Below are 25,125 nucleotides of genomic sequence, written 5' to 3'. Positions count from 1 at the left end.
ATTTTGTATTAACTTGCAAGTGTGTACAGGCTTTGGCAGAACCAAGATGCTTTAGGGCTGAAGTGCTGTAGGAAATGCTGAATTTGTGAGCCTTCTTTTGGTGGCACAAGGTTTTCCATGTTAAATTATACAGGTGTGTTACACCTCTAAGGTTGTATGGGGAAAGCTGCTAGGAAGATTAAGAGGTCCTTGTTTCTCTACCCTGGGAAGGAAGCCCTTTTGGGCATCTGGTGTTGTGTTAGACCCTAAAGCAGTCTGTGGAGGTGTGAATATGGTGGGACTGTAGGCGATCTCTGCAGGTAGCCTCTGGGTGAGAAGCAGCTCAAGAGATGGAACTCATAGGACTGTTGTCCTCTTTGGCATCTTGATACTCAGCCGCTCATGCAAATTTTATACTGTCTCTTGAGTGGTGCTGCCAGTGATGGCTGCTTCCTAGGTGGTTCTTCTTCTACTCACGCTATCAGTGCCTCAGGGTTGGGTTTTTCCAGGCATATCCAAGCGATGTGTGATGCCTTCATCCCTTGTGTACCCAGATTCTCTTTGGCTGGAGCCCGACACACAACGAAGCTGGTGAGAGACTCTTTGAGGACTACAGAGGGTATTATTCCAGCAGTGGTTTGCCTTCTGTGATCCCAGGGGAATGTCTGGCTGCTCCTCAGCCTTCCCTTCACCTCTTGCATGTGTTTTGTATCTGGCTGTGCTACCAACGCCTGTCCAGATGAGAGTCATTTGGATGTTGCTGCCTTGTCAAGTTGTCATGATGCTGGCAATGATGTCTGTTGCATACCAGCGTAGTGCTGTACTGGAGTCGGAGCTCCTAGACCATGGTCATGGGGATGCAAGTAGTCTTAACAAGTGCAGAAAGATTTTAGCTTTTGTCTAAAATAACATCACCCCCCAACTGCATTAACACCAGAAATTTCAGGAAAGGTGAGAGTTCACAAATTCTAGCAAGGAAGATTCATGTATGCAAGCAGAAAGCCTGAGCCTGGAGGATTATCCCTTTAGACAACCCCCCTCTACAGAGTCACCATGGAGAGGAGCCCTTTGGTATGGTGAACTGGAAGATGTCCACTTTGAATTACTGTCTGGAGAAGCATCTCTTCACTGATGATACAAAGAGTTTGGAGAGTTTGCTCTCCAAAAAATATCCGTGCCACTTGATTCAGCATTTGTCTTCATGGAGTAAATTGAGGCTCTTGGGCTTGTGTCTGCTGCCTCAGAAGCAAGGTTGCTGCATGTTGTGTTAACCCTTTGCAGCTGTGGGTGAATGTGTTGTCCACACACCAAAAACGTTATTGGCAGGCTGGTGCTAGTTCCTGGGAAGTCTTAGGGATTCCTTGTTTGTCAAGAAGAGGTTTGGGTAAAAGGGGAGCCTCCCTGCATGGGGGGAGTAGAAAGAGGAATTGTGGTGGTTAAAGGACATGAAAGCAGAACCAGGAATCCCTTGTGACTTCATTAGACTGTATGGTTAGTTGGAGCTGGCTTGGTCTCAAGTATTTTCCAGCTGTCCATGGAGGGCACTTGGACAACTTCCACCCAACCCCACTCCCACTTCCCCTCTGAAATGTCTACAGGGAAAAGACTCCTATTTTTGAATTGCAATGGAATTCCTGTGGCATTACACACTGCATCCTTTGCACTACCCAGAGAATTAATTTTGATTTATGGTACTGCATGGGGTACATGGTGGCCTTGCTTTTCATTTGCAAGTTCCATCATTTGCCTTTCAGTAGTAATGGCCACTTTCATGGCCCCAGGATGAATATGGCTGTCACTAAAATGTGCCACTCTTGCTCCTCTTCTCCCACCTTAAACCACATCAGGCTTGTGTTACAGCTTCATTGTTCATTTCTCTGCCCTGTAGATTAGCAGATCCTCTCCTCTCTCCCACCTGCCCACCAGCAGTGGTCCTGTTGTTGAGGCAGAAATTGCCGCCTTGAAAAGCAGCAACAGTTCTGTCTCTCCAGAGCATGTCAAGTCTTCTCGTTTGGCCAAGGTAGCCCAGAGCCTGACCTGCAACCATGAGTAGAAAGATGCTCTCTCCCCCTTGAGTTAAGACAAAATTGCAGAGGGAAAAGTATGATAAAGGGTTGTGAGGGTTCTCCAGGGAGGCCTAGGATCATGGATGTAGCACGATTTTTCAGCTACTTGAAAAGGAGCTTTGGGTTTCTAGACCTTAGTGCGGTAAGGTCTACTGCAGTAATAGTTTTTCCATGCAAAGCTTACCATCATTTGGTGATTTTCCCCTTTGATTTGATGGCGTGACAGGGAGAAGATGAAGCAGGACTTCAAGATGGCAGAGGACAGGAAGCAATAGTCACAATTTGGAACGTGATAAATTTGGTTTAGATGTTAGGAATTTTCTATTTTTGACCATGAGTGTGGTTAAATACTAGAATAGGTTGCTAAGAGAGGCTGGAAACCCTCTGTCCTTGTAGCTGTTCAGGCTGGATGTTGCCTTGAACAATGTTACTTAGACCTATTTTGAAAAAGGGGTCAGAGTAGATAACTTGTGGAGATCCTCCTTATCCACAGATACGAGTCTCTGATTCCACTGTTCTATGGTGACAGTCACTGATGCTGCTGAACTTCATCTTCCTTTTCTTTTTTCTACAGCATGAAATGCCACACAATGACAGCACATCATTTTGTCCCATACAGAGCCATGTGCTCCTGACCTAGCATGAGTACCACATAAGCGTCAGTGTGGCTCCACTGTGCTGCTTCTTCTACCTTGCCTTCTGCCAACCATGAGTCTCACATGTAAAACAATGTGCAGTGTTGTGCCTAAGTCTGCCTCAGTCAGATTGTTGGCTAGTGTCATTCAGAAGAAGTTTAAGTCAGCAGCATCCTGGCTGAGCACCTATCATGAGGGAGGCCATCATATCTGATCTCATTCCCTCAAATGCCATCGTTTCACGTGGTGTACATGCCCATGCTCATTTCTAATAATGGCAGTCCATAGCCCTCCTGTCCCTTACCTCTCTCTACTGTTGAATATGCTCTTCTTGAAAGCTCCACTCTCCCAGGGATGCAAATACTCCCCAGGTCAAGGTGGTATTGCTATGCAGCTACCTGCTCACAACCAGTTTTGGATGCTATTGGAAGAACTTTCGCTTTGAATCTGGCAGACCTGATGACCTGATGGCCCTTCTCTGTCTCTCTTCTATCCTGTGCTCTCTCCTTTGGGTTTGGTACAGCTGATAGCTGTACCTTCATGTGCCCTGTCTCTCCTTGTGTTTCTGTGTTGGATTGCAGTGCCCACCCTGTTGTAAATACCATCTAGTTTGAAATACTCTGATCTTGTAGGCATTGGAAAGCTATTTGAGGGGCAGAGGAGAAGGCTGTCATTTAGGCTGTTTGTGGAGTCCAAAGGCTGCTCTGCCTTCCCCCTCGGGAAAATCACAGAAGCGCTAAAGAAGAGGGAGAGCATAACCTTGGCAGTAAGCAACAGGCGAAGACGCCAGTTGTGTGCTCCTTGTCTAAGCTAAGGATGCCAGTGGGAAATGTGGATTGAGGAGAACTGGAGTTGCCCCTTCTAGAGCTGTTTTGGCCTTGCTCGTGACTTCGGGGACACCAGCAGGATATTTATGCTTTCCATGCCATAGTGGGTGAAATTGGGGTCCTTTCCTGTTCTTGTCCATCCAACTCATCTGAGTATGCCAGTGCTGGAACTGCTCCCTCTTCTCTTGACACAGCCCTGAACCTTCCAGATCTCTCAATGGAGGAAATTAGAGTTATTTATAATTAAGGGTTGACAAAAAATGTTGCTAGTGTCAAGGGAATGGCAGGCGACAGCCAGAAAAACATCATGTCTCCAGAAGAGGGGCGTCGGGAATATCCCTCTGAATAGGGCTGACGTCAGCTCTCGGAATTTGGATAGCCTAGAAGGACTCGGTGCTATTTTTCCAAGATATCATAGGTCAGGAATCAACGTTATTTTTAAGTTTGTGTCCCCCAAGCAGCTCTGGTGCATGAAGGAGATTTCCTCCCCCCCTTCCCCCTCCTTATGCTCTATTTTCTATGAAATATTTGCTTCTCTTCCTTCTGCGTCATGCCACAAATATGTTCTTCAGGTTTGTTTATTCTTCTCCCTATCTATTCCTCCCGGCCTGCTCCCGTCTTGGTTGGGTTGAAGGGATGGCGTCAGTGTGGCGCGTGTCTGGGATGCTCAGGCGAGACATCACAGAGAAGAGATCATGTTCTCCTAATTTGTCGTTTCCGGTTGGGAGAGTTTTCTCTCCACAAGCTGATGTGGCTGGGGAAAGTGTTCTGGGAATGCTGCTTTGTGGTGGGAGATCTCAGGGCTTGGTGAAGACAAGCTGGTCATCTCATCTTGCCATTAAATGCTGCCATATCATCCAGCCAAGATTTTCTAAAGTAACTGGGGTTTCAGAGCTGCTTTGTTCACTGGGAAGGTGGGTGAGATGTCTCCAGCTCAGGATGGCCTACTGGGGCAGACCAGTAGGACAGAGATAGTCAGCAGATCCTGATTATCTGAAATCTTCCAAGTCAGCAATGGCTTCTGAAAGTCTCTGCTGTTTCATATCTATAGAAGTGACCTTGGGTTACCAAGCTCAGCTCCACATGCCATCCTCCTGTAGTCTTCTTCTGGAGTCCAGTTCCTCTATTTTTTCACTTTTTACTCCTTCTTTTCCATTTGCTGTAGCAACCTCTCTCTTTCTAAACAAATTGGTTGGTATAATAACTTGACTACGTATCCTGTCATCTCAAACACTCTATTCGCACATCTCACTTCACATCTCAGATGAGAATACACCATTTTTCCCCTTAGCCCATGATCAGTTTTCTTGTCTTTCCTTCTATAATTCAGTGTGTTAAGGAATGCACTAATGGACACCACTTTTACAGAAAGCTCCTTGTTCAAGTATAGCTGGTGTACCTTCAGGGCAAATCCAGCATAAAGAAACGATCGCATTGTGCAGCTTAAAGATGCCAATTGCTCCTGGAAGCATGGGAACAAATGAAATGCTTTCCACCACCTTATTGTTGCTGTTGGCCTTATGCTGCAGGTTTAGTCATTCTTATGACATATTTCCACAATGGTGCATTTCCATCATCGTTCCACAGTGATGTATTTGAAGCCTTTCCATGAGTTTTTTCCCTTCTTAGAATCTCTTCAATTAATGGCTTCGCAAACCACAGGTCAGGGTCCTCAGATTCTGAAGACTTAAAGACAATGTCTTCTAGGGCTACCCGTCTCAGTCCATGAGGCTAATGGCACTGATGGTGGAAATGCTAGTACTTGATTTAAAAGAGTATCTGTCATTTGCAGCGCAACTCAAGGCCCTACTGCTATTATTGGAATTATTATTATCATTAAGTTAGATCCTGATCATTTTACACAGCTGAGGACATGAACTCCCTAAAGATCAACACTGGGATTGCTGATGTACGGGTGAATGCAATATAGACCTCTGAACTGTGCAGAAAGAGCCATGCAGAGGGCAAAATGGAACTTAAATTTCCTGACTGCTGGGTTACATATTTTTCCTCTAAGTGCTGAGAGACATACCACACTGTGAGGATCATTTTTTGGACACCCAGACACCCATGGGTGTTACTGCTCTGCTTCAATGTCTGTTGCCTACATACCTCTCCCACCCGTTACCTTCCTGCACCCTTTAGAAATGGATGTTTTGGATATCCTCATTCCAGTATTTTTTACTGCTCCTGCACCTCTTTATTTTCAGCTCTGGAGATGGGAGGAGAGACAGCCAGTAGTGTTGTCAGATGTCTTTTTCCACTAGGCATGCCCTTTGATGGATCTGTCTTCAGCGATGTCCTCCTCTCCCCATTAAGCTTATTCTGGGAGCTCCTGTGCTTCCCTGCCCTCGCTCCTGCAGACATCCCAGACCTCCTCTCAAAAAGGATTCAGATCATGTGCAGAGAGACAGATACATGTGAAGAAAGCCCTGCTGTTGGCTCAGTGCTGGCTGGACCCAGGCAGCACTTTTCTCCAAGGTCTGTTTTGAACAGAGGTGGAAGAGAAATTTCTTTGAGCAAATTCCAAGATTCCTTTTGCTCATGCTCTTCCTTATACAATACACAGGGATGGGAGTGAGATAGCGTGTTTCTTGGTGTGTTATGCGGCTATGCTTTGCAGAGACCCCTTGTTCTTACCATGCACTGCCACTTCCAGTGTATTCATCCTGGGGAAGAGGATAGAGTAGGGGAAATCAGGCTAGAGAAGCTGGAGAAGAGACTTCTTGGCCTTAGATGGCAAACACTTTATTTTTCCAAGAATAAGGTTTGTCCATTCCTGCCCTGACCTGTATCAGGAACAATCTCTGAAAACCCTTGCTGGAACTAGCTGCAGTTCTTGATTCCTTTCTGTTTCCTCACCCCATGAGAAAAACTTACTTCCACTCCCACCCTTCGAATTACACTTTTCTTTTTCTTTCTCCTTGCAGGACTGGCCTCTGCATTTCTTTTCTTGTCCCATTGTTTCTCCCCCCATTTTTGTGTCCTGTTATGTGTTCTCTGGGGTCTCTTCTGTCCCTGTTGTTGGAAAACCTTCTATAAGAGTAGAATTCATCAACAAATCTACTGTAATTAGCAAAACTTCTTCAGATTTGCATGACTTCCTCCCACCCAGATCACTCACTAGCAGAGCTTGCACCTTAGAGAGCAGAATTAGTAGTGTCATGGGACATCCTGTTGAAACTTGCTGAATTTTGCCATGCTTTTAACAAATGCGGCTGGTTTCAGAGAGTTGAGGATGGGATCTCCAGGTCTGCTGCACCCTTTTCAGGTTATCTACAGGTGGCTCCTGCTTTTCCTCTTTTTGGTCCATTGAGATCTATGTTGACTGTCTCCTCTCCCTTGTCCTTGCAGGGCATACATGAGTGTGAAGGAGCTGAAGGAGGCACTGCAGTTGAACAGCACCCACTTCCTCAACGTGTACTTTGCCAGTTCAGTGAGGGAAGAGTTGGCTGGTGCTGCCACTTGGCCATGGGATAAAGAGGCCCTTAGTCACCTGGGTAAGTGAGCTGTCCCACTCATGGGTTCTCAGGGTTGTTGGCTTTTTTCCCTCTCGGTTGACTTGCCAAAAAAGGCAGCCATGACTTGGCTGAACATTGAGGATATTTAACAAAAAAGTCACGATAAACAGGCTTTTGGTGTAGCAACAGTTGCTGCTGTAAGAAAAGCAGTTGCCTGTTCCCTGTATCCATGTGGATAAAGTGGTGGGGTTACACCCTGACAAGCGGCTTCCAGATTGTTATGAGAAACTTTTAATGTTGAAGGCAGTGAGACAGTGGGATAGAGAATTTGGGGAGAACTACAGGTTCACTATCAGTGCAGGCTCTGGATTGGGGTTTAGCCTCATAACTGACTTCTCTGGGACCTTCCATATTTAACTTCTTCTGGGACCTTCCAAGTCTGTCTTCCAGGGTTCTGGAAATGGTGACGTTCCCTTTGCACCATGTAATGACAAACAGATAAACCAGAAGTGTTGGTGATTTCAGAGCTGAGACTCCAGATATGAACAACTCCAAACCTGACCAGGCAGTGAGCAGTGGCAGCTTCTGAATCCAGCTGCAAATGTGAGGATGACTATGAAATTAAACCATGTTTTTATAACTTGGCTTACTGCTTGCTGGAGGCAAGGTTCTTGACTTCAGTGAATTCAAGGCAGACCCTCAAGGGCATCAGCCCTAGCAGGCTACAGAGCATTCGAAAGGGCAACGGCTTCACTAGAATGTAAATGTACTGTGTGTTTTCTCCTATTTCTGCTGTTTCTTTTTCCTGCTTCTCCCTCCACCTCTTCAATGTCAGAGTTTTCCAGCAAAGCCCTTTATACTTTGCAGTCAAAACATCTAAAGTGTTTCTCAGTAAGTAACTGGAAATAATTACTCCTGACACCTGCACAAAAGACCTAGACCTTCTGCTTTTACAAGTGTGTGATGGTCAAACCCTCAAAGTTTTAAAGACCTGTTTCAAAGTTCTTTTTTGCCAGTTTCCCTCAGCAAGTTTCAGAACTGTTTTTTCAATAGCGTATTGCTGCAGTTACTTGTTGAGGAAGGCAGATCTCCATGAAATTTATTCCTTCAGCTCCCAGAAATCACTTCCAAGGCTCAGCTTGACAATCATCTTACTACAGCCAGTGCTTCATGATCAGGTAGTGAGGTGGATCAAGAACTGGTTGAAAGGAAGAAGACAGAGAATTGTGGTTAGTGGGGCAGAATCTAGCTGGAGGTCTGTGACTAGTGGAGTCCCTTAGGGGTCAGTGGTGGGATCAGTGCTGTTTAATATTTTCATCAACGACCTGGATGAGGGAACAGAGTGTACCCTCAGCAAGTTCACTGATGATACTGAACTGGGAGGAGTGGCTGACACACCAGAGGGCTGTGTTGCCATTCAGTGAGACCTGGACAGGCTGGAGAGTTGGGCAGAGAGGAACTTGATGAAATTCAACAAGGGCAAGTGTAGAGTCTTGCATGTGGGGAAGAACAACCCCATGTACCAGTACAGGTTAGGGGCTGACCTGCTGGACAGTAGTGAAGGGGAAAGGGACCTGGGGGTCCTGGTGGATAGGAGGATGACCATGAGCCAGCAATGTGCCCTTGTGGCCAAGAAGGCCAACGGCATCCTAGGGTGCATTAGAAAGGGTGTGGTTAGTAGGTCAAGAGAGGTTCTCCTCCCCCTCTACTCTGCCTTGGTGAGGCCACATCTGGAATATTGTGTCCAGTTCTGGGCCCCACAGTTCAAGAAGGACAGGGAATTGCTTGAAAGAGTCTAGCACAGAGCTACAAAGATGATTAAGGGAATGGAACATCTCTCTTATGAGGAGAGGCTGAGGGAGCTGGGACTCTTTAGCTTGGAGGAGACTGAGGGGTGACCTCATCAATGTTTACAAATATGTAAAGGGTGAGTGTCAGGATGATGGAGCTAGGGTTTTTTCAGTGATCTCCTCATGCCACTATTTAGTCCCATGGAGCAGAAATGGCTGATTTTTCCTATGCACATACAGACCCTCTCATCTGAAAGCACAATAAGTATACTGTTTCCAAACTGTTCTCCACAAATTCTTCTCTAGATGTTTTTCTAACCTGCCATCTGGACTTCGAACACCTTCAAAACCATTCTTTGTTGACCTCTGAGTATGTCTTTCAAGAAAGTCCTCCTCATCTTCCTGTTGATGTCTTCACCTTTTGGAAGTGTTCAGTGAACTTTGTTTTTCATCCCCTTCTCTTCACCTATGCTTGTTTTGGGCTACCAGAAATTAAGTGACCATTCTCATGCTGATGATTTACAGATCTATTGCTCTCCTCCAGATTACTCTCCTGAGTAAATTTGAACCCAGTCAGCCCTTCTGAAAGTTTAGGGTTGTTTTCCCATTTTAGACCAGAAGTGATACCAGCCAACAGCAACTACATTTATTGAAGTACAAGAGTTAACATACTGAGTCGAAGAGGGTAAGCTGTTCTATGATACTTCTGTAGGCAGTATTTCAGCTGCTGTGGAGCTCCTAGACAGGGACAACTTGCAGCCAGAGGTAGAAGGTCTCAGGTCTCTTTGCAAAACTCCTTCTTAACCATACCATCTGTCTCAGTCTTTCCACCATAATCACTCTCAAATTCAAAGTTCTTACTTGGAGTCTGGAATGAATTTTCTGAGAACTTAGAAGTAAATCTTTTTAACTGCAAAACACAAAGAGTCGAAGAACTCATGTCCTATGAAAACCTTACCTTTCCACAGTGGAAAGCCTTGCCTCAAAAACCCTGTAATAATGCAGATGCTTTAAATTTCATGTGTAGCTGCATGTGAACTGTATTTGCTTAAACATGGTTGAAAGGCAAGGGAATTGTGAATATTTGATGTTATAAATACTTTCTGTAGTTATATAAGCTGAGGCCAGCTCATATATCTGGCTGAGGTCAGTGGCTCCTGAAGGAGGGCCAGCCGTTCCATCAAAGGTACCTTAAGCAATCGCCATCTTCCTGTCTGACTAACTGTCATGTGTTTGTTCCATTAATTGCTGTGACTCAGTGTTTGGGGAAGACTGGCCCTGTGATACAGGTTCGGCTCTGTGGTTTGCTGTTTAAAGATCTCCTGTGCTTGTCTGAGCATATGTCCTCTGTAACAGCCCTAACCCAGGTTAGCTTCTTGGGGTCTAGATTGAACTGAAGTCCTTCAGCATTGCTGTTGATCATGGCTAGAAGCAGGGCAATGTGCTGGGACTGAGAGCTTCCAAGGGATGAGTGAAGGTGAAGTGCAGTCCACACCAGTGCTAATCATTCACTGTACTGATGGATTGGGCATCTCTTGTTTTTTGAGCAGAGCTGGGGCTTGGTCTTTGGGACGTTACCAGCTGTAGCTGTTAGGTCTGGTCTGGAAGAGGAAGAAGAGGCCAGAGGCCAGACATGAAGCTTTCAAGCTGCCTGGAGTTGGTTGAGTGGGCAAATTCAAAGAAGACTCTGCTTCACCTGCCTTGGAGTGCTGGACCTCCTTGATGTCAGAAGGGCATGACATAGAAGTTTTTAGCTTGGTTGTGTAAATGCTGACCTTGGAAGTCTCCTTGGGCTGGTCCTCAGGCAAGAGAGGGAGAGTTCACTTAAAGCCAAATTTACCCCATCTCCCAGGGTGGGAGGAGGCAGAGGTGAGGAGAAAAGCCTGATCTGCAGAGGAGGGAGAGGGGAGACTGGTCTTGTTGGGATGTTACAAACACTTCCGTATCTTGTCTTTACAGCCAGGATCCTGCAGAGGGGAAATACAACTTCCTGGTCCAAAGCTGGGAGCTCTCCCAGCTCATCAGGGAGATGTGGGGACAGGGAACGGAGCGACAGAGATGTTCTGGAAGGAAGGCAGAGTTCTCATGCTGTTTCTAATCCTGCCATCTAATTAGCTGTAAAAAAAAAAAAGTATTACAAATATGATTGTCCTTGTGGAGTGTGTGGGAGGAATGGGATAGGGAAAGCCAGCATAGAGGAGGGACAGGGTATCCCAGCCTTGGCATCACTCCCCTGTGACGGTTTTCTCCCTCCCTGTGCTGGAATCCCATTTACTCCCCTGCATGGGAAGAACTTTGGGTTTCTGCTGGGAGGAGGGCTGCTTGGTCACAGGGCCTCCTGTACCCCTCGTGCTCAGACCTGTTCCTTGTGGTTAGTGCCACAGGATGTGTGTGGGGTTTTCACATCTCATTTATTTGTTTATGAACACTGTTTTCTTTCTGCATGAGCATTCCTCCTCTCAGATATTTGGGCAGGCACCCCCTGCCTTGCTCAGGCTTGTGTTTGGCCACAGACATGCCTTTTCTTTCTGTTCTCTTACACCCTGTTTTGATTAAAATGAGGAGCAGCCTTTTTTTATGTGCCCACTGGGTTCTCCATCAATGGGATGCCCTTTGCTACCTTGTGTTTACCTTGTGGTAATTGAGAGTCTTGCAATAACCTAATGATTGACAGGATACAACATGAAGGTCCCAAATGGATTTTTCAACCTCTGTACCTCTTTGTGGCCCATCTCCAGTCAAATGAAGGGTCAAGAGCTGGCTGATGGGCTGCAAGGTCCTCTGCTCTAGTGTTTTACAATTGAGGAGAAAGGGAATGCAGCTACATTGTGACCCATCTTTAGCCTCAAGCCAAGCTGCCCTGAGCATAACATCCACACTGTGGGGAAGAAGACAATAAACATTAATTTTTAGCCAGGAAACAGTGCTACTTGACAGGTCAGTGGTGTTTCTCAGCCCTTCTATGAGCCACACACAGAGGATGCTTCATAGAAGATGCCACTCTGTTGTGGTTTGTTTTTTTTTCCTTCACCCTTTTGCAACTCTGTTGGGCCTGAGAGAATTTCTCAGGGCATCTCTGAAGACCCCTTTCTAGCCCCAACCCATTGTTCACCCAGCATGGTTCCACCACAAGAGTCACAGACCTGCCAGGGAGACTGTGATCTGAAGATAGCCCTCTCTTGGAAGGAATGCCCTGTACTTGGGGACATGAGGTAGTCCAGTGTTGCACAGGGATGATTCAGGAGCAGATTTCAAGCAGTCTATGCTGTGGCTGGAGATAGGATCACACAGTGGCCCTCTGCCAATTTTAACTTTGCTGGCAGGGGCAGCAATCAGCAGCAGAGATGCAGCAGCAGTGGAGCTCTGCTGTGAGACAGCTGGCACAGTAAATCCTCTGGACTCCTGCAAAGGAGGGAGCAAGCTGTGCCAGAGCCAGCTATTCACTGCACTGCCATTTAAGCTGTCTGGTTGAAAACAGCTTCCTATGTCATGGGGATACTGTTTGGAGACAGCTTGGGCACATGCTGGAGTCTGCTTTTTGCCCCCTTGCCCACATGCAAACCCCTATGAAGGGGAGGAAGGGCTCTTCAGACACTGCATTTTGGGATATCCCACTCTAAAATACATAGTGAATTTGGGTCAGGTTTGTGATAGAAGCTTATTGGATTGCAACAGCGCCTCATGAGAGTTTTAATTTACTCCTTAAAGTCTGGTTGGAGGTTGAAGCAATAGATCATTGATGTTTTCAGTAGTGGCCAGAGGCAGGGCATTTGACTCTTCATGTGGGCTTGTGCTGAAGGTGGCTTCTAGTTGGCACAGCCTAGTGTGTCAGGACTTTGCTAGGCGCCTCATTGCTCTCCCCTGCCATGGGAGCTGGCATGCTTTAGCCACTGTCTAGGCTAGGGAAGGTCTTCTGTCCTCTGGTTCAAAAGAGTATCTCTGTAAACTCACAGCATATCTTGGTTTGGTTCCCTGGCTCTAAGCGTGACCCAAAGCAGACTCTGAATTACGAACATGTGAAAAGACACAGAGGGAAATGCGAGCTGAAATGATTGAAGATCTTGGAGGAAGTGGTGTGATCATATGGGGAAGAAAAGCCACCCACCCCATTCCACTCCAAGAGGGTAAAGGAGCCCTCTTCCCATCCTTCAAAAGGGTGAATGTATCCATCTTCAGGTCTCCATCTGGCACCTAATTTGTGACCTGGAAGCACAATGAGAGGAGTTTTATATAGCACAGGTGAGTAACGGCAGCTGCCTGCTGTCTCTTTCTTTGGTTAATGTTCTCTGTACTTCCAATTCTAGGTGGAGTTGTTCTCAACCCTGCTTATTATGGTATGCATGGCCACACGAACACTATGATCCATGAAGTGGGACATGTCCTGGGGCTGTACCATGTCTTTAAGGGAGTGAGTGAGCGGGAATCTTGTGATGATCCCTGCAGAGAGACAACTCCATCCATGGAAACGGGAGACCTCTGTGCCGACACTGCTCCCACCCCAAAGAGTAAACTCTGTCGGGATCCAGACCCCACCAATGACACCTGTGGCCAGACACATTACATGGGAACGCCCTTCAACAACTACATGAGTTACACAGGTAATGAGTAATCCTTGTCAGAAATTGTAGGGGGTCACCTTCCTTAGAAACTTGGGTTTCTCTCCCTTCCACCTCCACTAATAGTCCCTTCTCTCCTTCTCTAACTTATGTGGTCCCTCCTGGTGTGTTGGGATGTGGCAGGCTGCAGCTTGTGCTTGCAGTAGCTTCTTAGTCCCTTTCTTGCTGCAGGCTGTTTCCATCCATCCCTCCCTGCCAGTCTGTCACTGGACATGCATTAAGGCAGTTTTTGTCTGCATGGTGGTGTGCCATTGTTCTCCAGTCCTGAAGCAACTTTTCTATTTTTTTTTTTAATTGTTGTTATTACTACTATGACTATTACGATTTTTGACCTTTGAGTGGAGCCCTTTTGGCTTGGTTTCCAACGGCATGTCGTGGAGGGCTGGTCTTCCTCCTGGCAGCCCATGAGGACCAAAGCCTGAAGAGCAATTCTGTCACCTCCTGCTGACGCACTGCGAGTCTCATGAAGATGGTGGCACTGCCCAAGCGCTGGAACTGGTGCGAGCTGCTGTTGAGTAAGCGCCAAGGATGTGGAGCTGCTGAGGCAGTGCCATCTTGTGGCTGTGCGGACACACGACACCAGAGAGTCCGGACAGGAAAGCCACCGCACATTGATCTCTCCCAGGTCCCCCTAGGGATTCCCAAACCAGGTTTGGTGATCAGGAAATGTGCACATTGTCGTGCATCGTTGGCCCATACCTGCCACCTTCAGCCTGGCCTCTCTTTCGCCAGATGACGACTGTACCAACACCTTCACTCCCAACCAAGTGGCCCGGATGCATTGCTACCTGGACCTGGTGTACCAGCGCTGGGGCCAGAGCAAGAAGCCTGCACCCATCCCGATGCCTCCCATGGTCATAGGGCAGACACAGGACTCCCTCAGCATCTACTGGCTGCCTCCCATCAGTGGTGTCATCCACGAGAGGTAAGGGATCTGCTGTTGCAATGGTTTGGGGATCGCACAGGAACCTGCTAGAGGGGACAAGAGATCCTCTATGGTGCAGACCCCACATCCCCTTTTCTCCCTGGCTGTCTCCAGCAGAGCCATCAGACACAAGAGCTGGGTTGCTGCAGTGGCCCTACTGGCACATGGGCTCTCCCGCAAGTTTTCTGCTGTCGGGGTGCCGGGAGGGAAAGCTGAAGAGCGTTGGGAGGCAGTGCCAATTCTTAAACCCCAGAGTGCAATCAGAGAATGAAAAATGAGCTTCATTTAGCACTTATTGTATAAAATAGCTATTTACCAGGAGGAAATGCAGCCTTGTGGTTAAGGCAGGGAGCTTGAACCGCAAGAGCTGGGTTTCGTTCCCAGCACTGTCACGGACTTGCAGAGTAACTAACTGGGGGTAAGTCAGGAAACTTTTCAAGCCAGAGAAATGATGCCAAGGAACCAGAGTTTTCTGGCTGGTGAGCAGTGCATAGCCCCAAGTGCCGGGTGGCTGTCTTCCTTCTCCCCAATGCCAGCAAGTCATCAAGACCTGGATACACCACCAATGCCGCTATTCAGCAGCCACTCTTACTAAAACATCTCAGTTTCCACCAGGTTTTAGGTCTATGTTTTTATTATGGGACCATAAGCACATGTTAAAGAGGTCTTGAACTTGTTTTAAAGTTGCCTCACAAAGCTGTCTCTTGCAATTTAAAGTGCTGTTTGAGTGTAGCTGGGACACTTAGATGAGCGTTTGCTGCCTTTTCAAAGAACTGGTGCTCTCCACAATGTGCCTTTCAGCCAGGGATGGCAAGGGCATGTGCCTGTCACACCCCTGGACATGAGAACCTCTGAGTGCTGGCTGGCCTTAAGTCACTCAAACAGACTGCTTTGGTGGGGAATGGTGTGGTTTGTGAGCAGGAAAATACAGGTCTAGAATGCAGGTGCTGGGCCTCCAGATCCATCCCCTGTTCTTGCTCATAACTGTCTCAGGAGCTGCTCCATGGTGGGAGACCTGAGATGAACTGGTCAAGGAAAGTGGCTAAAACTTATCACAAAAAAAGTGTCTTTTTCTTTCCTGGAGAGCACACTAGGACACACACCCTCCCCCCCCAGTTGACATTATCATGACCATTTTGTGTTACAGTAGTGATGAAAGCCAAAACCTGACTATGGGGTTTAGCAGAGGTAGACCCAAGTGCACCCAGCTGCAGAGGCATTGCCCTAAAAAGTGTGAAGTCTATTAGCTCTGCTTCATGGGTAAGAACAGGTGACTCAATGGCTCATCTATAGGGCATGTAGAAGAAGACAGATTAAAACCAGCTTGGTCCACGGTCACAGTCTTGTCTTTGAAGAAGCTTATTTCAAGCAGGATGATATGCCCAGAGGCTTCCTGGGAACTTAGCTTTGCTTTTCTGACTTCCCATCTGATCCTGTCTGAACAAATGTGGATGGAAAAGTAACTAGTCACAATTAGGCATGCCAATGCTTTTGTCCCCTGTCTGCAGGGAGCAGGACATGCTCTGTGATGACTGTGCAGAGGATGGCACTTTCCGTCAGTATGTGCACGAGGCCTCTTCCCCTCGCGTGTGTGATTCCTCTGGCTACTGGACCCCAGAAGAAGCAGAAGGTAAATGTTCCTGCTCTTTCCCTGGCCATGAATCCCTTGAAAAGAGACGAGATCTTGTTGGGAAATAAAAAGAAGATTTTTTTTCTTTTAGAAAGTTGTCTCCTCTTTGGGAGGCTCTTTAGTGCAGGAAGGGCTTCTACATGCCCAGGAAATACCTGGTAAGTGCCAGATGGCTTTGGACAAACAAACTGACATTCTGCTATTAACCCCAATCATTGCCCAGAAAGTTGTTAGAGATTCTTGTCAAAGGAAGGGACATTTAATTGAAATAAAAGTCTTACAACATAGATCCTGGGATCTCATTCAAAACCTCAAGGGTATTCACAGGCTTTATTGCAGTCTTGTCCAAAGGGAGCAAGAGCAGCTCCTTGCTCAGTCCCACTGAGTCTGTGCCAAGTCCTGGGCCATCTGGGCTGGATGTAATTCCTTCCTGCCAAGGTGAACAGCAGGATGTTACCACTTCACTTGTTGTGAAACTCAGACGTTGGTTTAGAGACCCACCTTGTAGGCATGTTGGTGACTTTCAGGATCACACAGCTGCCACAGGAGTTGTTGGGCTTTTCATGCTGCCTCAGCTCCTCCAATGGCAAAGCTAGAGGAGGTAGGAGACCAGGTGAAATGATCTGATGAGCTGTATATAGCGCACAGTTGAAGGGCTTGCTTCCAGAGCTGCTTCTCTGGCTTGCTTTGGACCTTGTCCCTTCCTGCCTGTGACCTGTTCCCCCATGTGCCTGCGAAAAGCTTTTGTCTCTGCTCTGTTTAGCCTTTGTCCAAACCCATGGAACCCTAGGGACTTGGCATCCAGATGCCATTGGTAAGCCTCTTGTACCCATGAGACTACAGAGAAAGCTTCATGTCTTGCAGCTCTGTCCAGACTCTCTCTAAAGCTTGGCACTGTGACCAGCTACAGCATGGATACCATTGTCCCTGGTTTAGAATGCTGTGAGACAGCAGATGTGCCAAGCCTTATGCTTGTATTCATACCCAGGAGCTGGGAGACTAGTGGTGTTTATTGCTTTCTATAATGTTAGGGCAGATGCCACCAGGTCTGGCATATGCCTATGAGTGCAAAACTTCATGGTTGTGCAGCTGTAGTACAGAGATGCTCAAGGACCTATGGGATGCTGCAGGGAGGATTGCCTCTTTGTGTCCCCTGTAAAGTTAGCTGTCCCCTGGCTCTCATCAGCTGCCTTCTTGTCCCTCCTGCCCAGGGCCTCCAGATGTGGATCAGCCCTGTGAGCCCAGCCTGCAGGCCTGGAGTCCAGAGCTCCACCTCTACCACATGAACATGACTGTACCATGCCCCCAGCCAGATGGCTGCATCCTGGAGTTGCGCTTCCTGCACCCTGTCTACCCTGATTCCCTCACCCTCTGGACAACGTACCTCTCCACGGGCTCTCCCAAGTCGCTATCTGATATTGAAATCCTGACAGAGCATGGGGAGTCCATCCATTTGGGCCCCCTGGACACCTTCTGTGATGTTCCCTTTACCGTGAAGCTTAACATCCCTAAAAAGATGTCTGGAGTCAAAATCTACACCTTTGATGAGAGGATGGAGATAGACACAGCCCTGCTGACATCCATGCCCCACAGCTCTCTCTGCTCTGCCTGCAAGCTGATCCAGTACCGAGTCCTCCGTGACCCCCCATTTGCAAGTGGGTCCCCCGCCACCCCACCACAGGCACACCGCTTGTTCATTGACACGTGAGTGACAGGGCTGCTCTGTTGTGACAGTTTTGATGACCTCCTCCAGTCCTGCCTTTGAATCCATGGACGGTGTTGCTTGTGTCTTGTTCCTTCCCTCCCCACCTCAGGAATGATGACATTCAATTCCACAAGTGGATTCTCTGTTCAGCGTTGAGGAAGCTTGTTGCAGACCCACCATGTTAGCATAACCTTTGCCCATGAGCCCAGGCTAACTAGAAGGAGTTTATTAACCCAGAAACATTTTCCCCATCAACACAACTGGGAAAATCATTGTTCCAGTTAATGCCACTTCTCTCCTGCTCAGACCCTAGGGAAAAAAGTATCAGGGCCCTCTGCATGACCTGGCAGAGACCCTCTTCCCACAGTCTCTGCCTCTGGCTGTTTAGAGTACAAAGACGCATGTCAGACTGTGATACTGCATGGGCACACACATATGATTTCTGTAGCTGCGGTGAACAAATCTGTTGCAAATGTATGGGCTGTTCCCTCCTGCTCTTTCATCAAGTCCTCTCTGTTCTTTCAGGGAAGTCATGCCTGGGCAGGTGTACCAGTACCAGGTACAGGCAGTCTCTGGGACAACATCAGGAGAAGCCTCCCCACCGCTTGTCCATGTCCATGGAGCACCCTACTGTGGGGATGGGAAGGTGACCACGTAAGTCAAGAAACTCAAGCTCTCAGCTGAGGTTCTGTAAGCTGTCACATCATCCTGCCCCAAGGATGTACACTGGAGGGGTTTTTTTCTTTTCCTCCTTGTGGTTTGGGATGTGCAATTGTGCACAAAGGAACAGGTATGAATCAAGGCATTTCTGCCAGCTTTGCCTATTGGGTCTATTTTCTGCAGTGTGGGGACAGAACCTTTTTAAGGAAACTGCCTGGGCTTTTTTTCCTCATGAGATGCCATAAATGTCAACTGGGGGCTGATTCCTGACTCCTTTTGGGCTAACCTTCTCTCTCTCCCTTCTCCAGCTCCCACTGAAACACCAGCCCCATCTCAGAACCTCCTGCCCATTCCAACTCTTGCTTTCTCCAGCAGCAAGTCTTCCTGAGACGTGGTTCTCTACTTCCCCTGTTGCTTATAGCTTCATTTTTTCCCATGGTTCTTGTCTCAGGTCTTATAAGAAAGTCACAGTACAGTCACACCTTCTGCCATATGCTGTGTTTTCAACTTTTTTATCCCCTGGCAAGATATAGTGTGCTCTCTACCTTACTCCACATGTAGTTATTCTTCTTCTCCCTGCTTCTGTGGAAATGGAACAAAGATATGGGGTCCTCACTCACAATTGGGCAGAAGCACAGGAATGTTCAGTCAAGGGCATTGTTAACATGTTTGGCTGTTGTCCTCTTAGGAGCCTGGAGGAGGAATGCGATGATGGGGACTTGATAGATGGAGATGGCTGTTCCAGGAAGTGTAAAAAGGAAAAAGGCTTCAACTGTGTCGGTGAGTCCAAATGGATTGTGACCTCTTTTTGAGGCAGGAGTCAAAACTGTACATTATTCACACTGCTCCATTATTCACACTGCTCCTCGGAGCAGGGAGTGATGCGCCTCCTCACAACAAAACGTGGATTTCCAGCTGGAGTGATCCATGGAGCTTGTCAGGTCCTTGTGGTGGGAAATCCCAGGGTTAAACAGCCAGCATGCCCCTTGGGAGGAGAATGTGGAGATGTATGTGCCTGGAGCCTGGTTTGTAAACAGGTTGTTCCTTGCAGGGGAACCAAGCCTGTGCTACGTGCACGATGGGGACGGTGTGTGTGAGCCATTTGAGAAGACAAGCAGTGTCCTGGACTGTGGACCCTACACGCCTGATGGCTTTGTGGATCTGTGGGCAACAAAAGCCTATGCCTCCCATCACGATGCAAAGTCCTGCCCTGCTTCCTTAGTCACTGGAGAGCCTGTTGTGACGGTGAGTGAAGGCATGGACCCCAAAACTGAGTTGTCTAGCAAAGCCCATGCAGTAAAGCTGGGGAGGTAACTGCTGCAAGAGTGCACTGTGGCAAAACCAAAACCTTCAGAACACCTCTGGAAGCGTTCATTGATTGCTCTATTCCCATGCAGGGGGCCAGTAGAAGACCTGTGCATTTCTCATACCTCTTTCAGTAGTCCCTAAGCCTGGGGACTGCAGTACATGGAAGTGTGTTTCCTCAAGGCTGGGAGCAACCCCCAACCATGCGGTTTGCAGAACAGTGACCACCCCCATCCCACCAGCTAAACGCACAACCTTGAGCATGTTGGTTTAAAAAAAATCCCACAAGTTTAATACCTTATAAGGTCAGGGCCTGAAAGGATAAAATCACGCATTCATCAGCATCTGTACTGCTCTCAAACTCTCTGATCTGAAGCCAAGGAAAAATTGTGGGAGAATTCCCATCTTTCATATGGGCTTTGGAGCTGGGCCTGGAGGTCTAGGACAGGAATTCGCCTGATCAGTGTTAACATGGTACGTGTGTGTTCTTTCCTTGCAAACTGAAGAAGGGTAAGAAATTTGTCAAGAAGTCATATTTAGCCTGTTACGCATGTGTTTCTATTGACCTGATATAAGAAACATTCTTCTTGAGACCTACATGATTAAGTTGCTCAGATATATATGTCTGAGGAGATGCCTTGGACTCAGGTGTCTGCTCCTCTAGAACGATACATATCTCTCCTGGTTTGGTTTTTTTTCCTGCCAGGCATATGTGGATATTTGGGATACCACGAGGCATTGAATGGAACAGAAAACTAGTATTCGGGCAAATGAATCACACCTCTGGATCTCATCAGCCCAGCCGAAATCAGGACGCTGTGGTCTTACCTATCATCTCACAGCTTGGCTTGATTCCTGACTCAGCCCCACAGACACCATAGGGTGCTTAATTGGCATATTTACAACACCCCAAAATGGCAAAAGTCTCCTGTGCAGGTGTGGGTGGCAAGATGTTACTCCTGCTTGGGAACCTGTATCCTAATTGTCTTCAAAACAATTTTGCTAGGCAAAACAAGTTGCTAGAAAACAAGCTGAGATCTTTGTCAACATTTGTTGAGTCTTGAGGTTTTGTAGGTACTGTTTCTTTCTTTCACTTCCCTTGTTTCTTTCTGGGTTGAAATAAATCTCTCCTTTCAGGTATGTAAATCCCAGCTTCACAGTGTGCCGAAGGACCTTTCCCTGGCTGCTTGGTTCCCCTGCACTCCAAGCCAAGACAATGCTCAGGATCCAGATGAGGAGAGAATGCCCTTAGGCGATGAAGGAGTTTGGCTCAAGGTAAGTAAGGATGAAGGATTTGCTTACCTCAGCATTTTGATGATAAAGGCCCATCCTTTTCTGTCTTGTAGGAGCTACAGCAGTCTTAAAAACTGCTCAGATAGGGCTTGGTATTCTACCGAGCTCTTCAAAAACCCCAAATGCCTGTGGCTGGGTCTTACATCATTGCCCCATTCCCACTGTGAACAGCAAACCCATCCTGGGGCAAATTGCCAGGAGAAGGGCTGTGCCTGAAACCAGAAGCCCACAGAAATGTGTTGAGGCTGAGAAACAACTTGCTCCTAACTACCCTTTATAGTCAAGCTGTGCCATTACACCCACAGAGAGCAGACACAAGCTGTGTTGAAAGTCCTAGTTGCCTTCATTCCCCATGACTGATGAACAAACAGGGTAGCTGGATATACTCTGCCATCCTGAGGGGTCCTGAGAACTTCAGGTTGCTGCTGAGCACCCTGAGCCCACAGGAACCAGCTGTGGCATGCAGGTCCTTCTGCCCTCACCGGTGACACCAGACCAAAGGAGGCACTTCTGTGCCAAAGACGCTGATCCTGCATCCCAATGGGAGCTCAGGGGCTGCCTCCACAGCTGGGGGCTGCCTCTGGGAGGGCACCTGGAGGGTTGAACCTCTCTGTCCTGGCAGGCAGAGGAGCAGGACAGAGAGCTGAGGGTGAGGCCAATGTGATTTTTACAGCATTGATTTTCTGACCACAGACACGGTTTAGAGGTTTCGTGGCTGTTTCCTGGTGTTACTGGAAAGCTGGGCTCTGGCATGCTGCTTCCTCTGCAGTTTGAGGGGCACCTTGCCCTGCTCTGCTTGAGGCTGTCTAGAGATGACCTGTTCCCAAGAGGCTCAGATGACTTGGTGATTGTGAAACCTGAGTCAATAAACATGGCTATTGCCTCTGAGCTTCTCTGTCTCTCCACAGAACTTCATTTAACTGTTCTTTTTTCCCTTTCTTCCTTGTCTGTGTGCTCACAACCTACTTTCTGGCTTCAGACTCTGGCCATGAAAAATGCAGCTCCTTTCCTCCTTTGCTAGTGAGAAAGCAGCAATCTCCCCCTCTGCCCTACCTAGATGGAAGCTTGCTTTCCACTTCTCACCAGGGGTTAAAGCGTGTTCCAGTTTTATTGGAGCTTGCGGTCAGTTCTCTTCCTCTATGGATGTTTATATTAAAGACTTTCATTACTGTTTCTCCATGCTCTCTCTAGGAGTGCTATTATTTTCCACCCATAAAATTATTTATGGACTAGTAATAAATATGCCCTTTTTCTTTTTTCCTTGTTTTTAATACAGTTTGCCTGATTGGTAACATATTGGGTTAGGAAAGACAGCTTCTTGTTGACAATTTGCCTAGCGCACCCGCCTGCCCTGACAGGAATGGTGCTGTTCATGCACATGTGTACCCATGTGCGCATGGTGTTTCGTGGCCACCAGCTTCTATGCCCATTTTAAAGCTGTTGCACCTGCGTCACCCTGTTAGAGCCATGCCACGAAACTGATTGGGTGGTAGGAATTGCTTCCTACAGCATTTCTCAAGAAGTGGCACCAATAAAAAGGGAAAGGCTAGGTCATGCTGTAAGTAGGCCGGGGGGCAAGAGGTGTGTGTGTCTGTGTCACCTAACAAAGCATCTACCATGCACCGTGGGTCTGCAGATGGGAATGATTATGATTTGCAGCTCTCCAGCCATGCTTTGTTCTCAGTTTCCAACACATCCGGTGAGGAAGAAATCAAAATCACTTGTAAGCAAGTCAGGATGCGTAACGTGCAGGAAATGAAAAAGAAAGGGGGAGAGGAGGGATTAAAATTAAGATAGCTGGCTGTGGCCAAGCACATCATATGTACTAAAACTAAAAAAGAATTGGGACATTCAGTCCAAATCAGCTGATGTTGGTTTAACTTGGGGCCAGTGTCTTTCAACACCAAGTAGGTGCGCTGTAGGAAGGGAAAGACTAAACCCTCCACCTTAAGCTGTGCAGTCCAGGGGAAGCCTCACCTGACTTCAACCATCTCTCCTCCCCTGCAGAACCATGCTCAGAGGAGCAGGCAGCAGGTGCCTGGGTTAAAAGTGGCTGACTCCTTGGAGCTTTCCTGTTGCAGTCCTGTCCTGAGGGGCTCCTTGGAGCAGGCTGTGAGCCCTGCTGGCTCTTCATCTTCTCTTCTTTATTTCCTCCCTTTGGCTTTCCTGTTTCTCCCCCCCACACCTACATTTCTCACCAAAGGAGACAGTGGTGATGTATCAAATAAAAATGTTTGTGCCTCCTTGCCCACTCCTTGCAGCAAGCCCTGGCCAAGGGAGCATGTAAGCAGCAGTGGGGACTCACTCTGTGGTGTCTGCTGTCGAACACCTCCCTGCAGGGTGGGAGCCCTGGGCTGAAGCCCACTGTTTTTTCCTGCTCCCATGCATAAGCAATGCCTGGCATGGCATGAACCACCCTGAGCCTGGGATGCCATCACGAATCGGGTGGCTGTCCCCTCTGCTCCCGCAGTCTGCTCCTTGGGCTGTGCCAGGCCTGCTGGGACTTGCCCTCCTCCAAAATACACCTTCGCCTTGAATTTCTGGGCTTCCTCCACACCGGCATTTAACAAAAACACTCCATAGGGTGGATCTTGATCAAAACACATCTTGGCACAGGGTGGGGGGATAGCAGGGTGGGGGAGAAAAACATTTCTATCTTCTTACTTCCTAAGAACATCTGTCCTGCTATGATTGATGCCATGAGATTCCCGGCTGCTTCCCGTAGCCTTCGGGGCTATAGACAAGTGGGGAGCTGTCGACTGTCCTAGCAGGCAGGGTTTCTTCCCACAAATCTTTCCATGTGCTGGCTGATGGACAGTCTGCAGTCACTTTGGGTACTGAGGCTGTTCTTTGTTGGTTTTGTTGTTTGGTTTTTTTTTTTAACGGAGATATTCTGGTGGCAGGGCCAGTAGCTCTGAATACCTTGCTTGCCTGGCCGGCACTCCATGGGGTGGGAATCAGAGCCTCGTGGAGGGAGGACTGAAAAAGGGTAATCCAGGTCTTGATCAGGTGTTGCTCAATTTTAAGAGCAGCAAATGTGGAAGCTGGGAAGATACCATAAATTTATAGCAAGGGGACTGATACTTGTGGGGAAGACTGGTGAAAAGGAAAAGGGGAATTAGGAGGGAAAGGAGTGTGTTCCTGCACCCTTCTTTCTCTTCTCTCTCTTCCCACACATTTGCTGCCCTGTAGTCTCTGACCCCCTAATCTTGTGCCTGCTTTCTCACCACATTCCCTCTTTGTCTCCTTGTATATATGGGATCAGAAAGGCTGTATTTCATATGCATGCTCTCAGGGTCTTTCTCACCCTCCTGCCTAGGTGTGCTTTGACAGACCCGCAGTGCCCACCTCTCTCCTGATCTTCCTGGCCTCCTCTGGCACCATCCCAAGCAACCAGCGCAAGCCAAGGGTCGCTGTCCAGCTGAGTGACATAGATGGGCTGAACCGTTCTTTGGGTGAGCAACCTATGGGTTGTGGTACCAGCAGGGACACCAGGAGCTCGCACCCCTGCTCTCTGGATCTCTCACTGGATTGGGTGCTGCTGTCCCCTATTCCTGTTTGCAGCATTTTCTGCTTCCCAAGCTGGTCTGTTGGGATGTGTGGGAAAGCAGAAGAGATACACCAAAAGCAGAGAAAATATCCCTGAAGTTGAGCTAGTGGCTTCTTTCTTTGCCTTGTCTTGCAGGGATGTATGAGCTGTCATGCCAGCACAACCCCCTCATCATTAATGTGAGCCATGGCCAGGAGGACCCATCCCACTGGGCTGTTTCGGTGCTGCTCAACTTCTCCTCCCCACTTGTGGGCATTGCAGCTGTGGCCTTGCGGACCTCAACTCAGCCTGGCTCCTCTGACCCCACTGCCTGCCTCCTGCAACATGAGGAGGGATGTGGCCATCAGTGCTGCAGGTATGGTCTCCTCAGAGCACTTTGCAACATGTACCCAGAGTACCTCTCTCCTCTGGGGCTTGAGTTCTGGAGTTTTTATCTACTTGCTGAATGTTTCGTGACTTGTTCTCCAGTGCTTTTTGAGGTGGTGTTGGAACACCCAGTATAATGGCCGAATTTGCTTATCTCACTACGGGAAGGCAAGAAAATAGATTTTGTGTGTGGCCTGTGCATCTGCACAAAACTGCACTAAAGGGCTGTTCCTTGTTGAGAAAACCAAACTCCTTCTGCTGAGGAGTTACTGCTGAGGGTTGCTGCTGAAGCTGAAATGTTGGATGCTTCTGCATAT

At 47.9% G+C, this 25,125-nt stretch overlaps 1 protein-coding gene across 1 annotated transcript in view; it reads left to right on the top strand.

Moving 5' to 3' along the window:
- Positions 1-25,125, top strand: part of PAPPA2 (pappalysin 2) — an 86,259-nt gene that overhangs the window by 18,106 nt on the left and 43,028 nt on the right. The window contains exons 3-13 of the mRNA XM_057427046.1: positions 6,862-7,007; positions 13,063-13,356; positions 14,107-14,299; positions 15,808-15,929; positions 17,141-17,633; positions 18,160-18,288; positions 18,983-19,074; positions 19,346-19,539; positions 20,737-20,874; positions 24,212-24,347; positions 24,578-24,797. Of these exons, the coding sequence (XP_057283029.1) occupies positions 6,862-7,007; positions 13,063-13,356; positions 14,107-14,299; positions 15,808-15,929; positions 17,141-17,633; positions 18,160-18,288; positions 18,983-19,074; positions 19,346-19,539; positions 20,737-20,874; positions 24,212-24,347; positions 24,578-24,797 (2,157 nt within the window). The remainder of the gene's footprint in view (positions 1-6,861; positions 7,008-13,062; positions 13,357-14,106; positions 14,300-15,807; positions 15,930-17,140; positions 17,634-18,159; positions 18,289-18,982; positions 19,075-19,345; positions 19,540-20,736; positions 20,875-24,211; positions 24,348-24,577; positions 24,798-25,125) is intronic.

The sequence above is a fragment of the Pezoporus wallicus genome, unplaced genomic scaffold, assembly GCF_028554395.1.
Source record: "Pezoporus wallicus isolate ANWC-B61680 ecotype Strahan unplaced genomic scaffold, APGP_CSIRO_Pwel_v1 scaffold_7107, whole genome shotgun sequence".
Lineage (NCBI taxonomy): Eukaryota > Metazoa > Chordata > Aves > Psittaciformes > Psittacidae > Pezoporus > Pezoporus wallicus.
The sequence above is the reverse complement of the archived record's forward strand: the minus strand, read 5'-3'. Positions and strand labels throughout refer to the sequence as shown.